General features: G+C 46.2%; 1 protein-coding gene across 14 annotated transcripts in view; it reads left to right on the plus strand.

Annotated features, from left to right (window-relative positions):
- LOC146405885 (uncharacterized) overlaps positions 1-21,766 on the plus strand; it is a 35,426-nt gene that overhangs the window by 7,435 nt on the left and 6,225 nt on the right. The window contains exons 3-7 of one of the 14 annotated variants that reach the window (XM_085022085.1): positions 1,573-2,031; positions 3,468-3,846; positions 3,936-4,096; positions 6,118-6,374; positions 16,904-17,363. In XM_085022085.1, coding sequence (XP_084878211.1) covers positions 1,573-1,595 — 23 coding nt within the window. In that variant the 3' untranslated portion in view covers positions 1,596-2,031; positions 3,468-3,846; positions 3,936-4,096; positions 6,118-6,374; positions 16,904-17,363. Of the gene's footprint in view, positions 1-1,572; positions 2,032-3,467; positions 4,097-6,117; positions 6,406-8,644; positions 10,187-11,079; positions 11,894-16,903; positions 17,364-18,698; positions 18,872-21,766 lie in introns of those variants that run through there. The other 13 variants (XM_085022030.1, XM_085022071.1, XM_085022084.1 and 10 more) reach the window with 13 other exon arrangements.

Here is a 21,766-nt window from a genome sequence, read left to right on the forward strand (position 1 = left end):
AAAGACAGAGCATGAGGGAGGGCGGCAGGCAGATGGGACGCCGAGGTATCAACCACATTCAGGAGGTGCTGGGGGCCTCAGAGCGGACCCTGCAGCCTGGCAGCAACGCCAGGCCAGGAATGAGCCCAGATGGCTCGGTCCACAGAGAGGAGTGTGTGCACACGGCCCCTGGGAGCACCGCGCCTCACCTGTGTGATGGAGAGTCCCATGAAGAAGCCAAGTATGAAAAACAAATCACAGTCTCCAGCGGAAGCACCGCACACTTAACACTGTCTCCTTGATGAAAATGAGCCATTAAAAAAGGGGACTTCGGAGCCCGATGACTTGGTTGAAATATCCGTGCTAATTAACTTGATGGATTTCAGCTTTTCTCCGCACGGTGTAGACAGAGGCCCACTCAAAAAATATAAGACCCCTTGGACCCAAAGAGAAGCCCAGCGGTGCAAAGCCTTTAGCCTATGTCCTTTCAAAGACTACAGCTTCCTTAAGAGCGAATATCCCGGGGACTCACCTCAGCCCGTCTGGGCACACGGAATTGCCACGGCTGAAAAAACCAGCAGAGAAGCAAAAAAGACTTCTCACCAATTTAAGAGAGAAGGGTGGCAAAATTATGAGGGATGAGGAGGGAAGAAGAGAGTCTTTTTCAAACAGGCAATTTAGCAATTACATTTTGGGGAAATTTTTTTTTAAAGCAGCTTGGTACATTTCTATTTTTAAAATAATGACATATACTTGATCAAAATTTCTAAAACGCTCTTTCCGGCAAATTGCACAGATAATTAAGTCTCATTTCAACGATGTTTGAAATAATAGCAATAAGTTTTTATGGGCTCTGGTATTCCATCCATACTGAAAATTTCCTTTAAATTTTATTTTAATGCAGAGTTTTCTCATCTCTGTGACTTTTTATGAGTTTACTTAACTAAGGGTATGTCTACATAGGCAAAGTGGGGAAAAGGAAAGTGGACTAACTCCGTATTTTCAAAATAGATGGAATTACATATGGTACTGCTTTAGTTCACTGTTTTTCCTTCAGTATTGATGTTGCTACTTCCCCTGCCTCCAGTTTGAGAATGGATGGATCATAGTTTTCTCCCGTACTTGTAATGTGGATTGAGAGTTATAGGAAATACATCATGTGACAAACTACTCCCCACTCTAAGTGAGAGTCGGGTGGGGAAGGTTGTAGCCCGTTGTTAGATTAAATGGACCCTAGACAAAGCGCGGCTGAACAATACCTCAGTGCCAGGGCCAAGCAGAGCTCGCAGCCACACCTCTCTCAAAATAGCACAGAGAAATTCATGTCTGTGACTTCTGACCCACCCAACTGCTCAGGCACCTTGAGGGAGAAGGGCAGCCTCCCAAAGGCACACGCCGAGGGCAAAACTTCTGCTGGGACCCGCACTGAATTTTGAACCCAGCGCTCTTCACTGTGGGCCAAGAAGCAGATGGGGTATAGTCAAAGGGTGCCAGCGGCTCCTGGCATCCACAAAGAAACACACCCCTGTTACCTAAAGGCCAGCTGTAATTAAACATGAATTCCTCTAATACTACTCTTGCATCTTATTTCAGGAGTCGGCACACTTTTGCTATAAAAGGCCATGTAGTAAATACCTGGGGATTTGTGGGCTGTGAGGTCTCTGTTGCAACTATTCAGAACTGCTGTTTGAACACCAAAGCAACCACAGACAGTACACAAACGTGGGTGGCTGTCTCTCAGTTTTATTCACAAAAATACGAGGTGGGTCAGGTTCGGCCCACGTGCTGCTGTTGCCAGGCCCTGCGCTGTTTGGCATCTGTGGACCCAGAATGGTGACGCTGCCACCTAGGCCACGCTTGTTACAAACCAGAGAGTGTAAGGATCGGCTACCCACAGAGTGAAATATTTATGTACTTGCATTTGTATTTCAACACCCACCTGCTTCCCGGGAAGGATTTAGAAAGGCTTCCAGTAAATTCCCATTTGGAAACGTACGAAGAAGACGGGACCTGATCTGGATCCGGGCTAGTGGACGATACGGAACTCATCTGGTGAGTTTCCCACACAGGCAGAGGTTGTATGTGATCAGATGTCAAACGAGGGGTGATGGGCCCTGAGCCTCCCGGGGGGCCGAGCAGAAACGTAAAATTCCTCCTGGTCCGTCAGACACGTCCTGACATAAAGGACGTCGTCGTGTGTGGACAGGGCCCTTGGCAGGGGGCAGTCCTTTCTGTGCAGGAGCCAGCTAATTGAGGGCATTCCTCTCTTCCCGCCCCCAGAATGGGACCTGAGGATTAGCACCTCCCAGCTTTGCAGACCCACCGTCTCCCCTGAAAAAGACTGAGGGGTGGCGAGTGTGTGTTCCACGTAATAACCGTGGAACCTCTCTCGGGAGCACCGCATTATGTCAGGACGCTGAAGATGGGCAAACAGCACATTCTTCCAATTGAAAACGAGCACGCACACGTTCTAAAATCAGAGTGGGTGCAAATGCTGGCTTGTGAGCCTTGAGGAAGCTACGTAACCTCTCTGAGACTTAGTTCACTCATCTGTAAAGCGGGCTTGATAACAGCACCTCCTGGGGTTGGTGTGAGGGTTAAACCCTCTGTGTCGGTGACAGGGCTGCCTCTCTGAGGACCAGCACCTTCACGCCTGCATCTCCCGGGCTCTCCCTGCTCCTGATGACAGTGGGGGCACTTTCCTGCTGGTGTTTCCAATATCCAGATGCTGGGCACAGCAAGCTGCTCGCCCCACCTCCACTTCATCCCTTAATTTCCTCCCAGGAACATTCCTGAGTTGGCTTTGAAGGGTCACTGGCCCCCCCGGGCTGGTCTGGCAAGGATGGATCAGGCGGTAAGGATCCAGGGCTGCCTGGCTCCCAGCAGCAGAGACGTTAAGAAAATGGTTCAGTGTCACACTTGACATTTCAAAAGATGTGATCAGATCTGAATTATCTTCCATGTTGAAGGAGAAATTAAATAATTCATAACACTAAACCACTCTTGTTTGAACAAACATTGCTTGTCAGAAGTACAGTGCTGTCGGTGGTAGGTCATGAATTTGCATTTATAGCAACTAAGCCTTTTTTTTTTTTTTAACAAATATCATGTTCTTATAGAACCTGCATTTAAAAAAAAAATTTAAAAAAAAAGACTTTCTGGGACTTCCTGCTGTGCCCTGGCAGATGAAAAGCCCAACTAGTATCCATGAGGATGTGGGCTTGACCCCTGGCCTCGCTCAGTGGGTTAAGTATCCGTGAGCTGTGGTGTAGGTCGCAGATGTGGCTTGGATCTGGTGTTGCTGTAGCTGTGGTGTAGGCCGGCAGCTGCAGTTCTGATTCACCCACTAGCCTGGGAACTTCCATGTGCCACGGGTGGGGCCCTAAAAAATAAATAAATAAAAATGAAAGTGAAAAAAGACTGTCTCAACGTAAACCACTTGTTTTTAGACTTAATTATTCAATTCCTTCATATTTAATTATTCACAGATTACCTATTGATTGCCTGCTGTGGTCAAGTCCCTTCCTTCAGAAGTTCGTAGCCCAGGAAAGGGATAGAAAGGGTTTGCCAGTGGTTGTGATTTAAGGCAGGGGAGTCAGCCCGACACGGGAGGCTGGAGCTCGAGAAGGAGAAAGCCGAGGCTTGCAGGGCCATCCCTGCAGGGAGAACCCGGGCAGCTTCCTTCCTCTCCCTCAGTTTTATCTTCCTCATCTGCACGGCGCTCGTCAGAACACCGGCCCCGTGGGCCTGACCCCTGAGGTTCACTGAGGTGTTGCATCAAAGGGCCTCCATCGGATCGATCGACGAACAAAATGATGGCAACGGGTGAAAAGCCGCCCTGTTTAAAGACCACAGAGCAAACACAACGTAAGAAAGTCACTGTCCACAGAATTGTGTCGTGTGATTCTTCTCCCAGAATCAAAACCCGAATTCTGATTTGAGCATTTACGTTGAAGTGCAGTGGTGACATTTACCTCACAAACCTGGAGTGGCCGGTTCTCGTGATGTGCAGTTAGGAATGTGTGGACACAGGATGGCTGCTGACGGAAATGCCCACAGCTGGGGTACGAGGCTCCCAGCCAAGTCCCCCCAACACCAAGCCTTCAGCCAAGAGCAGGTGGGTGCTCTGGGGGCCGCAGGTGGGGCTTCTGCGAAAACGGCCTGGGGCCTGGGGGCACCGGAGCCGCCACCCCATCTCCGCAGGCCTGTTTCTACCTCTTCACGCCTCACGAGCGTGTCCCCCCCGAATCCAGGGGCCCGGGGGAGAAACCCACATGCCTGGGGTCACCTCTCTCTGCGCAAGGGCTGTGCCGCCACCATTCCTGGCGCATCTTCTGGTTTCTGCCCCAGCCCTTAGCAGTCCCGTCACTCCGACGTGTCCTCATCCCAGTTCTCATCAAACCCCGGCAAGACTGGGGACCACAGCTTCCTCCTTGTGGTTACACCCACTGGATGGTAACCAGTGTGCATTCGCACACCGGCTCACACACGCACTCACACTTATGTCCACACTCACACTTGTGTCCACGCTCCCACACTGGCTCACACACGCACTGTCACACTTATGTCCACACTCTCCTCACACTCACACTTGTGTCCACGCTCCCACACTGGCTCACACACGCACTCTCACACTTAGGTCCACACTCTCACACTCACACTTGTGTCCACGCTCCCACACTGGCTCACACATGCACTCTCACACTTAGGTTCACACTCCCTCTCATGTACATTCACTCACTCCCTTACACACGCTTGTACACATACCCTCACACACATTCCCACTTCCTCACACGCTCGCTCTCACTGATACTCACAGTCACTCCTGTTTGCTCACACACATGCTCACGCTCTCATTCACTCGTGGGCACATTCTTGCACAATCACACACTCATGCACACCCACAGGCACACGCAGCCCGGGTGAGCGCCCCCCCTCCAACGCTCCACCACCCAGACCCCAGCACCCAGTCAGGCAGCGGGTAGGGAGGTCAGACTGGTGAGGCCGCAGCCACGACGGCAGAAGAAGGAGCTTCTCTGTCTTTTGAATTTTGGAAGCTCGTCCCAGAGGAAAGGCCAGTGGCCTCGACCAGGGACACCAGGTGTGTGGAGACACACGAGGGCTCCGGGCGGCGCTGTCCACCAGCGCAGACAGCGCCTCCCCGGTGCGACAACCGAGGGGCCCCGAGACGCGGCAGCAGCCGGAGAGGCTCCGTCTCGCACCCCAGGGCCGCCGGGCCCCGAGGCGGAGCTCCCACGGCGGGAACGCCTGTGGGGCTCTGGCGAGGTGGCGGCTCCAGGGGAGAAGGGGCTGCACCCTCGGGCGGCCCAAAGCCGCGGCGGAGCAGCAGGATGTTCTCACGAAAGGGCCAGGCCCTGAAAGAGCTTCACAGGCAAAACTGGGAGCTCTCTCATGCGCCCCAACCCCGGGACACAGCAGAGCAGCGAGCCCGTTGGGGATGCGGGTATGGACAGGGACAAAGGCGTGAGCCGCCCCCTGCCCCCGGGAGGCTCGCGCCCACCTGCCCCTGAGCCTCAGGTGCAGCCTGGAGAAAAGGTGAGAGATTTAGAAACAGACTGAGGTGTAGAAACACAGACGTGACCTAAGTTTCAGCAAAAGGAGGTTACTTCATCATCTGAGTTTGTGATCTGACATTGGAAACCCCAGCATCCACTCTGTGGTCACTGACTCTCGTGAAAACAAAGCAGAGGAGGAGGGGAGGGGACGTGCTAAGTACCCCAGGCTCCGCCCACAGCCCAGGACGTGCGATGTGGGGGCCAGTAGCCTCGCCGGTGCCTGGGAAAAGCCAGCAGAGGGGAAAGCGATTTGCAATTGGTGATGCCCCTTTATCGAGAGACCATATTCAGGGTGTTGCTGGATCTAAAGCTCTGTCCCAAATCCCAGAATCTGCAAAGACCCACCTCCTCCCTCCTTCCTGCCTTAACTATCAAAAACATCCTTTTGCCCCAAACATCCTTTCCATCCTCCCAGAAAATGACATGGGCTCCCTTCCAGTACCTCTGCTTCTGCACCATGAATGGACCGGGATTGGTGGAACGTTCTCATGAACAGAAAGCAGAAGGTATGGGATGTCACCTCTGAGGCTGGGTTATGAGGTCCGTGGCTTCTGTCTTCCAGGCCCTGTCACGCTCCCTCTGAGGGACACCAGTGGTCCCATCCTTGGGCTGCTCCAGGGAGGCACACGTGGCAAGGAGCTGAGGACAGCCTCCAGCCATTAGCCAGTGAGAACGAATCCTCCCAGCTCAGAAATGGACCCTCCCCCAGCTGAGCCTCCGGATGAGACAGCAGCCCCAGCTGACACCTTATGGCAGCCACGTGGGTGACTCAGAGAGCCAAGCTGCACCCAATTCCCAACCTGCAGAAACTCTGAGAAGGTAAATGTCATTTAAACCCAGTAAGTTTGAGGTAATTGGTTATACAGCAACAGATAACTAAGACACTGCCTATATGCTCTTTTCTTTCAATATAATCTCAAATTTTCCCTAGGATGAGGAAGAATTTATTCATTCAATTTTTACTCAGTAAGAAATATTATGAGCTGCTCATAAAAAACAAAGCTAAATTTAGCCGCTACCATTTAAATCATCTTTTTCATTTTCTACCTTGCTTATAACAGGACCTGACAACACTTTCCTTACCTCTTAAGTTTTTACATTTTTAATTCTTAAAAAAGGAAAGGAAAAAAAGCAAAGCTAAGATATTCACTCAGCAAAAAGTATTCATGCTCTTTAAATAGAGAACAACATGCTCCCTCAATCTCAATTTCTAGCCTCTTGCTCTATCAAGTGTTGCAAAATTACATTTTTCCCTACATTACCTGGAAAGATTGTTCCTTTTCATATCTAAGGCACTAGCTGCTCTGGCAGTGCAATCACTGTGCAAAATATAAAGAACTGTTATTTGGTAAATTAATGCTTTGGTTACCGTGAGTGTATTGTGGGATCATGACATTTTTCTCATCCTGCCCCATGGGGCGGCTGCATCGAACACCACCAGATATCTCAGCTGATTTCAGCCAAGTCAAGACTGCTCTAAGTAGCATCTTTACTGTTTCTACTGGAGGCTTCTACAGACAAAACATAAGTCATAAGCAGCGTTCATAAAAGAAGGCGTTGAATCAGACTGGGTCTCCACCCACAAAACAAATTGGAAAACTGAAGCAACTATCTGGATAGTTCAGGCATCTTCTCCACCATCTACTTGGGCTGAAAATATCTCGACCATTGACATAAAAATATGCAGGAGGGGAGTTTTCATTAGTTAAGCATCCTGTGGTCCTGAATCCCTCTGCTGGCCAAGCCAGACCCTTCTCCCTGGGGGAGTGAGGGAAGGGACCCTTTTGTCTGGACCCTACTGGGCGTATTTAGTTGGCATGACCTTCCTCACCTCGAGCTGAGTCCTCTGATCACAGTGCTCTCTGCCCAGCTCTTTGTCCAGCCTGCCAGTCACTTCACCTGGCCCAGAGAGGCCACCTGATCCCTTCTATACATGGCTCACCTGTGCTACCTGGTTTCCCTGTACCCTGCTTGCCCTCTGGGCCCCCATCCCCTCCTGAAATTATGTGTTTACTCACTCATTTGCAAGTTATTTTCCTATTGGAATGTGAACTCCAGGAAGGCAGGGTCTGTGACTCCTTCACGTGAAAATGCCCAGCACAGAGTCATCACGTCAGGATAATGAATGAGTGAATTGAATCAGGTTGCTGATAAAAAAAAAATAAGCATCTGAAAAAGAAAAAAAAAAGGCACAATTATTGCACCAGCAACCCAAGGAACTGGATTATGAGGATATAAAAGAAGGAAGATCTTTTTAAAAAATGGAAACATGGAAAGAAAAATGCTGGCTTATTCTACAGTGCAAGGCATTAGAGGAAGCGTTATTGGATTATTTTCAGGAGCAGTGTTTGGGGCGGGGGGGGGGGCCGTGGCTCAGCCACCTGCAGGGCAGACCCTCACACACATGAGAAGAATGAAGCCACCCACTGGGATCACCGCGTCCACCAGCCCGGCTCTATGTCAGCCCCTCCTGTCTCAACACTTAAAGGCATGGCCCCGAAGACCCAAGACAAATGCACCCTTCGCCACTGGTGAAAAATGCATATTCCGTGTTCTGCAAGGTGATGATAACCTGGTAACTGAGGGGTAATGAGAGCCATGCTATAATTGAGCCTAAATGGCAACTGCGGTGAAATGACAGGGAACCGGCCTCGTTACAGGACAGCAGCGTGCTCAGCTCAGGTTCCGTCGCTGACACTGCGCCAGGAACCCTCTAATGATGATGTATTTCGCTGCTTCCTGTTCCTGCAGAAGCCACTGGATCTGTAGAGAACAGAAAACAGATGGATGGCTTGGCCCGGAATGTGGCTGCAGTGGAATCAAGTAGACAGACGTCATTTTTTCTTTTCAGGACAATGTGCCTGGGCAATGGGAGTGTGAAGGTCCGTGCTGCCCCCAGCTCCACCCACCGCTAGGACTCAAGTTGGGTCCTAGTGATGGAAGCCTGTGGTTTCCTGTGGTTTCTGCTTTGGGTTCTTAAGCAGAGCTTTGCCTGGACCTTCTGCTTGTTCACTTTCCTGCTTGTCAGCATTTCCTCTTCCACCGGCCTCTTGTCCCAATGCTGCTCCTTTCTCCTTCTTCTCCCACAGATGCCATGATGACAAAACCAAGTCCTAAGCAATTCAGAGCCAGAGCATGGACAACCAACAAGAAAGGGTTCTGCATCCTCTGACAGCCAACAAGCCCACAAAGGCCAGAGTGCTCCTGCGCCTACCCCCCGAGAGGACCCAAGGCCCGGGTTCTCTGGACGGAGGCTTAGGATAACCTCACAGCTGAGTACATGGCCAGAAGGCAATTCAGTTGACCAAAGGAAGAAATGATTTATTGGAAAGGAGTTCAATTGTGGTATATAATCAAAACAATTAGTTGGCCAAGAAACAAAGTAATATGTAATGTAATTTACTGGAATAAAGAGAGAGTTAGGTGATTCTAGATAGGCACTTCTTCTCACCAAGCTCAGTGGTTTTCCAGCCACTCCCTCCACATAGGTTGGCAGGTTGTCACAGCACCGTGTAGACAGGAACTGGGTGAGCAAGGGGATTAGACTCTAAACAGTAATGACACTGCAGTGTAATTGCCCCCTTCCTCTCACAGGCTCCTTAGGGCCCAGCCCAGAGCCTAGAAGGTAGAAAATGATGTATTAGTTTCTTATTACTACTATGACAAATCACCACAAACATAACTGACTTTAAAAAGCACAAATTTCTCATCTTATAGTTTTGGAGATTGGAAGCCTGACACACCTGTCACTGGGCTGAAATCAAGACCCTGGTAGGGTATGACTGCTTCTGAAAGCTCTAGCGGAGAAACTATTTCCTTGGTTTTTCCAGCCTCTAGAGGCTGCCCATATTCCTTGGTTCACAGCCCCTTTCCCAGCTTCAAAGCCAGCGAGGGCTCATGAGTCTTTCTCACATCCTGTCACTTGACCCTGACTCTTCCACTGCCCTCTTTCACTTAAAGAAAATGTGATTGATTACATTGGGTCCCCACCTGTATAAACTAGCATAATCTCCCTATTTTAAAGTTGGCTCACTGCCAACCTTAATTCCCAGACCTCTTTGTGTGACTATTGTTTTACATACTACAGTGCTTAAAAGATATGTTTAGTGAGTGTTGAGTCAATGAATAACTCTGATTATTTAGGACAGCCACATGGCCAGTGGATAACTATTCCATCCTCAAAGCATTTCATATTTTAAAAAAGAAAAAAGTCATCTAAAATATTGTCCATTTCTATCTACATCACTCCCAAAGGTAAAGAGTGGCAACTTTCAACCATACTCAAAATGTGATCAGTGATTAACTGTATCATCAATGACCAAATGGGCAATGCCTCAGACTAAGGGCACAGCATTGTCTAGTCTGGAAGAAAGTGACAGGAAATGACTTTGGTTAGGTTCTTGGATTCCACTTAATAGAAGCCATAAAATTTTTGATATTTTTTAAATTCTGGTTTTGTTGGATCTGCTCAATAAGCTCTGGAAGCTACCTACAATTACATGACAAACACCAGTGCTAGGAAGAAGACTTAGATGAGGCATCAGGCTCATGGCTGCTGGTGGCCCTGAAGAGAAGATTTTGGATTTTTTTTTAACACCAAAAAAGCTTTTTAAAATTGTTATTATACTTAATTTACAGTGTTCTGTCAATTTCTGCGCTACATCAAAGTGACCCAGTGACCCAGACATTCTTTTTCTCATCTTCCATCTTGTTCCATCGCAAGTGATTAGATATAGTTCCCTGTGCTATACAGCAGGACCTCATTGCTTATCCACTTCAAATGCTGTAGTTTGCATCTGCTAACCCCAAACTCCCAGTCCATCCCACTCTTTCCCCCTCCCCCTTGGCAACCACAAGTCTGTTGTCCATGTCCATGAGTTTGTTTCTTTTCTATAGTTTCATTTTGTGCCATATTTTAGATTCCACATATAAGTGTTATCAGATGGTATTTGTCTTTCTCCCTCTGACTTACTTAGTATGAGAATCTCTAGGTCCATCTATGTTGCTGCAAATGGCATTATTTTGTTCTTTTAATGGCTGAGTAGTATTGCATTGTGTATATGTACCACATCTTCTTAATCTGTTCATCTGTTGATGGACATTTAGGTTGTTTCCATGCCTTGGCTATTATGAATAGTGATGCAGTAAACATAGGGGTGCATGCATCTTTTTGAATGCAAATCAAAACTGCAATGAGGTACCACCTCACACCAGTTAGAATGTCAACATTAGTAAGTCTACAAACAATAAATGCTGGAGAGGGTATAGAGAAAAGGGAATCCTCCTACACCATTGGGGGGAATGTAAGTTAGTACAATCACTGTGGAAAAAGGTATGGAGGTGCCTCAGAAAACTAAATATAGAACTACCATATGATCCAGCAATCTCACTTCTGGGCATATATGCAGACAAAACTTTCATTCAAAAAGATTTAAAAAAAAAAAAGTTGTTTCTCCAGGGCAAAAGGCAGGATCTCATCAAGTATGCTCCAAGTACCCACAACTTCCTACTTTTCCCTTGAAAGGTGGTATTTCTCCTAGCCAGGCAGTCTGCTCTTGCTCCTGGGAGCCTGGGGACGCAGATACTCAGAGGGCGCTGTCCATTTCAGCACCATACAGGAAGGTGAGCCTCCTTCTGCCCTCTCTCTGGGGGCTCTTGCTGCTTCTCAGGCATTTTCAGGGCAGAAGAACCATGACTGTGGAGTGAGGCTCTTCCTTCAGGCATGCCCTAAGCCAGGGTGGGGCCACACTCAGGTTAGTCTCTCATGCCGTGAAGATTTGCTTCTACATCTTCCTGGAGGATCTGAGCATGGCTGCCCACACCACATGAAGAGGTCTCGGGGCAGTTGGGAAGGTTTCAACTTCTTTTGCAAGAAGGAGAGGGCTTGCAGCCTCCCTGTGGTTCCAAAGACCCCTGCAACCTAATTATATTTAACTTTTTGCATCCCGACGAAGTAGACAGCCCCACTCATGACCTTTGCATTATAACTTAAAATCATTATAAAGAGAAAACAAGGTAATATCAACTTGTTAGAGGTATGCAAAATATTTTTAAAGCAGAAGATTCAAATTCATTATTACTATAATTGACTATGATTTAATGGATGTTTACAATATGCCAGGAAGTATACCAGATCCTGTAAAAACACTTTACCACATCTAATTATCATTACAGCTTCAGAGAAAGATTTCCTACAAATGAAAGTAGTGAAGTTCAGAAAAGTGATATAACTTCCCAGGTGGTTGCAATACCTGTTTTTACTATTCAAATATGTAGAGCTATTTCTAAGTACCTAAATATCTGTTTTCCTGTTGATCTAATATGCTATTTTTAAAATATGAAGTGTGAATCATTTATGTCTCGAGATGTTCAAGAGACTTAGATGTCACATTAGAATTTCTAATCAAACCAAAGTATACTTGCTAAAGCATTTTAACCACGCCCTTCTTGTTAGATTCCTCCATGACAGCTTAACGATTTTTAGTTCCAATATCTCATGTTACAAACATGGTTGAACCTCTTTTCTCTTGTTTATCATTCATTGACATTTACCCCAGAGCCATCCACTTCTAGAAGCCCTGTTTGTGGGGAGAGGATTGAGGAGAAATGGGAGCTTTAAGAAAAACTGGAGAAAAGTGGGGGAACTCTGAGTTCCTCTAATTCCCGGGCCCTGAGCTGACCACCCCCGTCACTAAGCTGCTTACCCCTCTCCTCTCTTCCTCTCTTTCCCTCTTTCCTGAGCCAAAAGTCATTCATGGAGAGCCAGGTCTCCCTCCCCTAGGCTTCGTCATTTTTAACAAGACCTTCTGGATACTGAGAGGCTAAGCCAGAAAGAAGACGCATCTCTGGACCTTGGCCCTCCCTCAGGTAGAGCTTAAACAAAAGGCTCCTGTGATGAGATATTATACAATGTCATGGGAATGTAGGCATTTTCAACTCCTCAGAATTTCATTCACTAAACATTTCAGATAGCTCACATCGCAGGGCCTGAACCTCTGCTCTGGTACCTGCTGCAAAGCAGAAGAACCGCCCTGATATCCAGAAGCTGGCCTGGCACTGTCATCTGGACGGCAGTGCTGCTGCAAGCTGGCCTGGCAGGCTCTGGTGTTCTCCTGGTGAACACAAACAACTTCACCAAATGTCACAACAGCCAAGGCTACTTTGTGACCATGATGAAGATTAAGACAAGAATAAGATGGAGTTCCCGCCGTGGCTCAGCGGAAACAAACCCAACCGGGATCCATGAGGAATGCCAGTTTGATCCCTGTCCTCGGTGTCATCCGGCATTGCTGTGAGCTGTGGTATAGGTCACAGATGAGGCTTGGATCCTGCGTTGCTGTGGTTATGGTGTAGGCTGGTGGCTGCAGCTCCAACTTGACCCCTCATCCAGGAATCCTCCATATGCCACAGGTACAGCCCTAAAAAGGAAAAAAAAAAAAAAAAAAAAAACAAAGAATAAGACCACAAATTATCACATCTCAACAGAGACAAACCATGCACATTGTCCAAGCCACAGACTACGAGGCGTCCCCCAACCCCAGCTGACGTGAGTGATGGTGCTTCTCCACCAGCTACAGCCTAGCCTTGACCCAGTCTCCCTCTTTAGATAAGAGTTATTGTGAGACCCAGAGAATTACCACCACTTACTGACATCATCCAACTCAGAGCAAAGCTGAAATCCTCCCCGTCACCCAAAAAAAGTCCAAATCCTATAAGTCCTCCTTAACACCCTCCTCCTGCGACTCCTTACAGGTCCCAGTGGTGGACATTGCCCTTCCCTGCAACAGGTGATCAGCCCAACTCGTTCAGACACAGCTGTGTGTTCATGATGATCTGTGGCTGGAGGGAGGTGAAGGGAGGAAGCAACGACACCATGAAATGTTGGTCAGTAGGTCTAATTGGCAGTGGTAGAATCCTAGAAGGGCAGCAATTCTTCAAAGAAAAATAGCAACTATGTATATACAGGTAATTATTCGGTTCTGAAGCCTCTGTTAACCTCTGGATTCCACCATTTCCTCACCATCAAAGACGTGGAAGGGATAAAAGGGAATAGAAACAGTTTTCCTCCTTAAAAAGGACAGTGTGCTCTGACAGAAAAGTGGACGGGAGATATGAAAGGTCAGTTCATTGGAAAGGAACACGAAGGATACCCTTGGAAAAAGACGCTCAACCTTGCTCATCATAAGAGAATCGCACATTGAAACTACAGTGAGGTGCCATTTTTCATCAATTAGATGAGCAAAATCCAAAACTCCGACCCCACGTAGGGAAACAGGCACTTGCATATGCTGCTGGTGGAAGTGGAAATGATTCAGTCCCGACAGAGATTTGGCGAGAGTTGACAAAAGTACATGTGCATTACCTTTTTGAACCATCAGTTCCATATTTAGGACCTGGTACCAAGGAGTCACTGAAGAAAGTTCAAAATGACATATTCACAAGACTTTTTTACTTAGCACAGCTCATAATAGCACAGACTGTTACCAACCTAAATGTCTGCCAATAGAGAATGAGGCTGATTGAACTTGAGGACAGCAGAATATGTGTAGACGTAAAAGGAATAGAGAACATCCCTCCATGGTTATGAGGTGATCTATAGGACTCGTGGCTAAGTTTGAAAAAACAAGCTGTAGAATAGCATCACTTGCTTGCTACCTTGTATGATCAAAAGAGAAGGGAGGTGGAGTTCCCATCCTAGCCCAGTGGTAATGAACCCAGCCGGTAACCGAGAGGATGCAGGTTTGATCCCTGGCACTGCCGTGAGCTGTGCAGCTGCAGCTCCAATTCTACCCCTAGCCTGGGAACTTCCATTGTTGCAAGTATGGCCCTAAAAAGAAAAAGAGTAAGGGGGCCACAGTCAGAAGCTAGAGCTTGTTGGACACACCTGACTCAATGGTTTTGCCTTTAAATCTATAAAACAATGTTTTAAAATTTTTAAAAAGCAAAACTAATTTAGAAAGAAAAACATCTTTCAAAAAACTGAAAATAAACTGAAAGAATATCCAGCTGGGAAGTTCCCTTCATGGTGCAGCAGAAACGAATCCACCTAGGAACCATTAGATTGCAGGTTTGATCCCTGGCCTTGCTCAGTGGGTTAAGGATCCAGCGTTGCCATGAGCTGTGGTGCAGGTTGCAGATGCAGCTGAGATCCCCAGTGGCTGTGGCTGTGGCTGTGGTGTAGGCTGGTAGCTATAGCTCCTATTAGACCCCTAGCCTGGGAACCTCCAAATGCTGTGGGTGTGGCCCTAAAAAGAAAAGAAAAAAATATATATCCAGCTGGTATCTCATCCACACAGAAGAATTCTTATAATAGCCCTAAAGCACACCATTTGGATGGTATATCTTTAATGGGATGTATTCTAAGGCCCATAACATCTGCAAGTCATCCTAAATTTCTATCTCTAGCTTTTGTTATATCATTATTATTTTGAAAAACGTAATGGGGATAAGACAAATAATGATTGTTAGCAACACTAGGGAAGAGGTTTTCAGTGTAAGAAAAATTATATACTTGTCTTTTAAGTGTTGCCTAAATCTTGTGTTCATACCCAATTATTTCCTTAGAATAATTTCTTAGAAGTAAAATTACTGTACACATAATATTTAGGTTTTTAAAAACATATTGACAGAGTTCCTGTCATGGCTCATCAGTAACGACCCCAGCTAGGATCCATGAGGATGCAGGTTCGATCCCTGGCCTCACTCAGTGGGATAAGCACCAGCGTTGCCGTGAGCTGTGGTGTAGGTGGAAGACACAGCTCAGATCTGGCGTTGCTGTGGCTGTGGCGTAGGCTGGCAGCTGTAGGTCTGATTTGACCCCTACCCTGGGAACTTCTATATGCCACACCTGTGGCCCTAAAAAGCAAAAACAAACAAACAAAAACCCATGTTGACAAAACAGCCTGCAGGGAGTTCTCAACAAATTTTAAAAAGAGTGGTGTTTTTTAACTACTAAATGTGGTTGTTTCCCACTGCCTCTTCAACACGATGTGCTATTGTCTTTTTCTACTGGTTTCTAACATGATAGTTGAAAACCAGTAGCTTGTAGCTGTTTTAGTTTTATTTCTTAGATTGCTAGCGAAGTAAAAAGTTCTTCATGTGTGTGTGTCTGCTCAGTATCCTGTGTTTGTAAATTGTCTGTTCATATCTCTTGTCCACTTTTTCCTTCTACATGTGTTGACCTTTATATTTATTTTATCAATCCATTATATTCTTGACCTTTAAGCTGCCCTGAATGCTTTGAAGAAGCAGACAATATAAGAACAAAGAAATAAGGAAAACATTGTTGTTAAGTAAACATGGCTTGAAAAACGCTTGTATGTGGTTAGGGTTGGGGGAGGAGCTACGGGGCCTTTGGAGGATGCAGAGATGGCCTGTGTGGCGTCATGACCCCAAGGAAACTTATGGTCCAGAAGTGGGGGGTGAGACATGCACGTGCAAACTACATCACAAGAAAGAAAGGAAGGCCCCCAAGAAAGAGGTAATAACCTACTGTATAAATTCAGAGAAGGCAGAGGCCACTTTTCACAAGGCAGATAAAGCATAAGCTTAGAGGAGAAAGTGACAGTTACTCTTTGCTGTGGATAATGACTAAAATTCCGATATGTGGATTTGGAGGAAAAGGCACTTCACATAGCACATGCACATGCACAAGACCAGAGGTACAAACCATGGGCATGATTATGAAAAAGGAAATATTTCTGCTTACTGCAGTACAAATGGGGACCATAAATTATGGCAGTGAAGGCTGTAGTTTTCCATTGAACCCAGCACATGTAGACCCTTGAAGGGCTATGGGATATGTGATTTGGAATCCATCCTGTATCAGCCATCGGTGAGCCTTTGATGGTTTTAGTTGGAGGGGAGGTGCTACAATCAAAAGGATGAACCTTTGAAGGATTAGCCCAGCAGCCTGAGAGTGAAGTACCTGGTCAAGGGACATTGTTGGGAAGTTGCGGAAATGGCCAGGTAAGAGGTGGCAGGGACCAGAACTGGGGTACCAACCTGGGAAAATGAGGCAAGAGAGCAGGCAGAAGAGATTATATCTATCAGACATGGCAGGGAAAAAATTGGTAGAGCAAGTTTCCAGAAGAGACGGCCAAAGCTTTGATTAATGGTGAGAAGAGAGGGCTTAGCCTGGTAGAAAAGGAAGGACACATCTTTGACTGGGGTGTGAAGGAGGAGGTGAAGACAGGAAGGAAATGGAGAATACAGAATTTGGAAAAAAAAATGGCCTCAAGTGTTTGGAAGGTGGTTTAGCAATGCAGAAGGTAGGACATTCTTTCCCCAGAAATAAGCACTTGCACAGGAGTTTGAGGAGGATTGTGGATTTGTAATTCACTCCGTAGGACCTATGAGAAGAAGTCATTCAAGATGAGTATAAGTCTATCCCAGCAGTTCTGAGAGCTGACCAAGCACTACTGCATGAGTTTGAGGTGATGGCAGTCTTCCTACATGTACATCTTTCTCTACAAACCGCAGCAGCAGAGAGAAAGTGATATGAGATTGATTAATGGATCCGTTGAGATTGATTAATGGATCGGTTGAAGGGAAGCAATGCAGTCATTGCTTCAGTGCTTATCAAGCTCTTGGAAGAGGACTGCTGTGAACGGTAGCACCATCCTACGAACCACCTATGCCAGGCTGAGGACCCAGGGGCAGACCAAACATACATATTCTCTGCACTCACTGGTGTGATGCAGGAAAGGACAGGGAGGAAGAGGAATCGGAGACACCTGGGGAGCATATTTGAAGGGTTGACGGAGGGGTCCAGTGGCAGGCAGGCTGGTGAGGACCAAAACAGCCTGGATCTGTGACTCCTTCTCCACCGGCCTGTGCCACACCTGCGTTCTCTGTATCTGCAGTCATGTGACCTAATCACCGTGCTGTACTTCGATCCCCAGAACTTAGTCATCTTATAACCGCAAGTTTGACCAACGTTTTCTCTTTTCCCCCACGCTCCATCCACTGGTAACCACCAGCCTCCACTTCTATGATTTCAGGGACAGGGATGCTCGTATAAGTGATATCATGTGCTGTTTCTCGTTGTCTGACTTATTTCACTTAGCACCATGCCCTCGAGGTCCATCCGTGTTGTCGCCAATGGTAGGACTTCCTTCTTTCTTGTGGCCGAATGATATCCCACTGCAAGTATTTGACGTATTCATCTGTTCAGGGACACTTGGGTTATTTCCGTATCTTAGCTATTGCAAATGTCATAACCATGGGAGTGCAGATATCTCACAGAGATCCCACTTTTTTTTCTTCAGATATATGTCCAGAAGTGGGATTGCTGGATCATAGGTGGTTCTATTTTTAATTTATTGAGGAACCTCCATACTGTTTTCTATAGTGGCTGCAACAAGTTACATCCCCACCAGAAGAGCTGAAGTGTTCTCTTTTCTCCAGACTCCAGCCAACACTTGTTAACCCTTGTCATCTCTTTTCTTTTTGATGGCAGCCCTTGTAACAGGAGTGAGATGATATCTCATTGTGGTTTGATTTGCAGTTTCGGGTGATTAGTGATGTGGAGCCTTTTTTCCTGTACTTGTTGGCCGTTTGTATGTCTTCTTTGGAAAAAAAAAATGTCTATTCAGCTCTCCACCCATTTTAACTGGATAATGATGATGATGGTGATGGTTTTTGCTATTGAGTTGTATAGGATAATCTCATCTTAGCATCATTAACTTAATTACATCGTCAAAGACCATCTTTCCAAATAAGATCACATTCGCAGGCTTCAGGGGTTAGAACATGAACATGGTTTTTTGTTTTTTTTTTGCTTTTTGTAGGGCCACACCCATGGCATATGAAGGTTCCCAGACTAAGAGTCTAATCCAAGCTACCAGCCTCCAGCCTACACCACATCCACCGCAACATGGGATCTGAGCCTCATCTGCAACCTACACCACAGCTCACGGCAATACAGGATCTTTAACCCACTGAGCATGGTCAGGGATCGAACCCACATCCTCATGGATACTAGTTGGATTCGGTTCCACTGCACCATGACGGGAACTCCACAACATGAACAGTTTCTGAGGACCAGATAGGAGACTTGGCTGCAAGTGACAGAAATCACAGCTCAAAGCAAGGAACTTAGTTCACATGACTGCAGGTCTAGAGAACCCAGGGGGAGCACAGGCTGGTGGAGCAGGACTCACAGATCCTAGGGTTTTTCCCCTCTCCACTCTCCTGTTCTAGCCTCAGCTTCTTCTCAAGGCTTGCTGTACAACGGTGACAGTCATCCTCAGGGCATCGTGTTCTCATTCATGGCCAGCAGAAGAGAGCAAGAAAAATCCTCCTCCAAACCTCAGGTAAATGTCTGCTTCAGCCAAATTAGATCAGGGCCCTACTGAACCATGGTAGTTGTCAGAAGATGTCCATGTCCCCTTGGCTAATGTAAACTTCAGACCTCACCCTGGATTTGGAGATTTGCTAAATGTCTTCTGAACTCTATGGCTACGTGGAAGAGGCAGGAAAATCTGAACAAAGTCAAGACACAGAAAGGAGAAAGTAGGAGTTCCCATTGTGGCTCAACAGGTGAAGAATCCAACTAGTGGAGTCCCCGTCGTGGCTCAGTGGAAATAAATCTGACAAGTATCTGAGGACACAGGTTTGATCCTCACTCAGTGGATTAAGAGCTGTGGTGTAGGTCTCAGATGCGGCTGAGATCTGATGTTGCTGTGGCTGTGGTGTAGGCCGGTGGCTACAGCTCTGATTTGACCCCTAGCCTGGGAACCTCCATATGCTGCGGGTGTGGCCCTAAAAAGACAAAGGCGGGGAGGGAGGGAAGAAGAAGGGGAGAGAGGGAGGGAGGGAGGGAAGAAGGAAGGAAGGAGGCCTTGGGTAAGAAACTAATAGCTACAGCTACATTAGAATGCTTAATAGTAACACTATTTGAAAGGAGGGTGACCTAACTGAGGCCTGTGGTACCTCTGGGGCCACGTGGATCCTTCCTGGTTCTCTTGTCGGGTACTAGAATTTGGCTTGGTCCTGTGATGAGCTACAAGATCCAAAACCACTTGTGATAACATTTTGAGTTACTCCTGTCACTGATCTGCCTCTGTGAGAAGAGGTAAAAAAGTGGGAGAAACCTGTCTTCCCTCTGTTGCTGTACCATTTCCTCAGTTGTGTAAAGCAAAGACAAGGCTTCTGCCCTCTGTGACTGGCATCCACTGCTGATCGTGTCTGCAGACAATACCCTGGTCTCCAGTAAGAAGAGCACATGCCACAGTTAAGGTTTGCTTTGGAGATACCCGAAAACTTCTGCAGGGCACGAGTCACAACCGTTTCGTAAGGATTTTACTAGTTCAAATGGGGTCTTGGGATCTATGAATCTCAAAGCATCTCTCAAAATCCCACTGTGAATCTGGTTCATGACTTTGATTTCCCATCTGTGAGATTACCTTCAAAATCACAAGGAGAGGATGGGTCAAAGAGAAAGATCACCAAATCAGAAAAAGAAAGGTTTTTCCCATGCCTCTTCTTTTTTTTTTTTCCCACCACACCCACAGCATTTGGACGTTCTCAGGCCAGGGATCAAACCTGCACTGCAGTTGTGACCTGAGCCACAGCTTCTATGGTAACACTGGATCCCTAACCCCTGTGGCACAGGGAAATTCCTCCATCCATTCTTTCTCTCTCTCTCTCTCTCTTTTTTTTTTTTTTTTTTTTTTTGCCTTTTAGGGATGCACCCATGGCATATGGAGGTTCCCAGGGTAGGAGGTAAATCAGAGCTGCAGCCGCCAAGGCTACACCACAGCCACAGCAAAGCCAGATCTGAGCTGTGTCTGCAACCTACACCACAGCTCACAGCAACACCAGATCCCTGGCCCACTGAGTGAGGCCAGGAACCAAACCCGTGTTCTCATGAATCTTAGTCAGGTTCGTTTCCACTGAGCCACGACGGGAACTCCCTCTCATTCTTTTTAAAATGGAATTTCTAAGCTCTATGCTTGGAAAATTTAGGAAATACGGACGTGTAAGAAGAAATTGAAATGTGAGTCCATCATCCATAAAAAACGAAAGCACATTAGCATATTGGTGTATATCTTTCTAATGATATTTATATGGATAAAAGTCCTCTAGACAACTGGACAGCTAGAGGTATAGATAGGCGGATAGCTTGGTAGATGCTCTATTTAAATAATATAGTGAGACTTCTCCTATTTATCTATTTATTTAATTTTATGGCGGCAGCCTCAGCATCCAGGAAGCTCCCAGGCCAGGGATTGAATCTGAGCCACAGCTGCAGCCTGTGTAACCTACACATAGGAAGCAATGCCATTTCCTTCTTTATCTGCTGTACCAGGCTGGGGATTCAAACTTGCGCCTCCGAAGCGACCCAAGCCACTGCAGTCCAGTTCTTAACCCACTACACTATGGCAGGAACTCCTCCCAGGCCTTTAAATTGAGAACATGGCTTTTACCTTGGAGAATTTTTGTCATTTTTATTTCGATAAAATGTCAAACTTGGAGGACAGTTGCAAGACTAGTAGTTCAAACATGCCTGTGTCTTTTACTCAGATTAATCAAATTAGCCAGTTATTAACATTTTATCTCCATTGCTATTTGTGTCCTCAGTTTCTCTCCCCTCATATATATATGTTCTTTGATATTCAACATATGTGTTTTATATCTGTTTTGTTATATTTCCTCTATATAAAATGCAGACTATATATGAAATAACAAAACAATGTGTAGATTATATAATCTATAGTTATCTATAAACATAAGATAAATAGATAATATAGGTAACATAAATACATACATATATACCCTTCATATATTTTTTTCTCTACATCATCTGAGAGTAGGTTGCAAATAGCATGCTCCTTTATCCCCCAATACTTTAACAGGTTTATTCACTAAGAATAAGAACATTCTCTTGCCAAAACACAGTGTATTTATCAAAACCCAAGAATTGAACATTGATACAAATACTATTATCTAATCCACAGTCCACTTTTAAATTCCTCCAATTATCTGAATATTGTATTTATACTCTTTCTCTTTTCACAGTCCATCATCCAATCCAGAATCATACACTGGGAGAATAATTCCACAGATGCCTAATACCCCACCATATGGATTTCTGTATTTTACTAACTCTTACTATTGAATGTTTACATTTGACTAATTTTTCTTTTCTATAAGTAATGCTACTGTGAATATCTTTGCTCTTAAATCTTTGTCCTATCCCCTCTAGA

Source organism: Sus scrofa, chromosome 1, assembly GCF_054392235.1.
Source record: "Sus scrofa isolate SSC_HxYL_T2T_F1_AM1 chromosome 1, Sscrofa_HxYL_maternal_Yorkshire_Landrace_v2.0, whole genome shotgun sequence".
NCBI lineage: Eukaryota > Metazoa > Chordata > Mammalia > Artiodactyla > Suidae > Sus > Sus scrofa.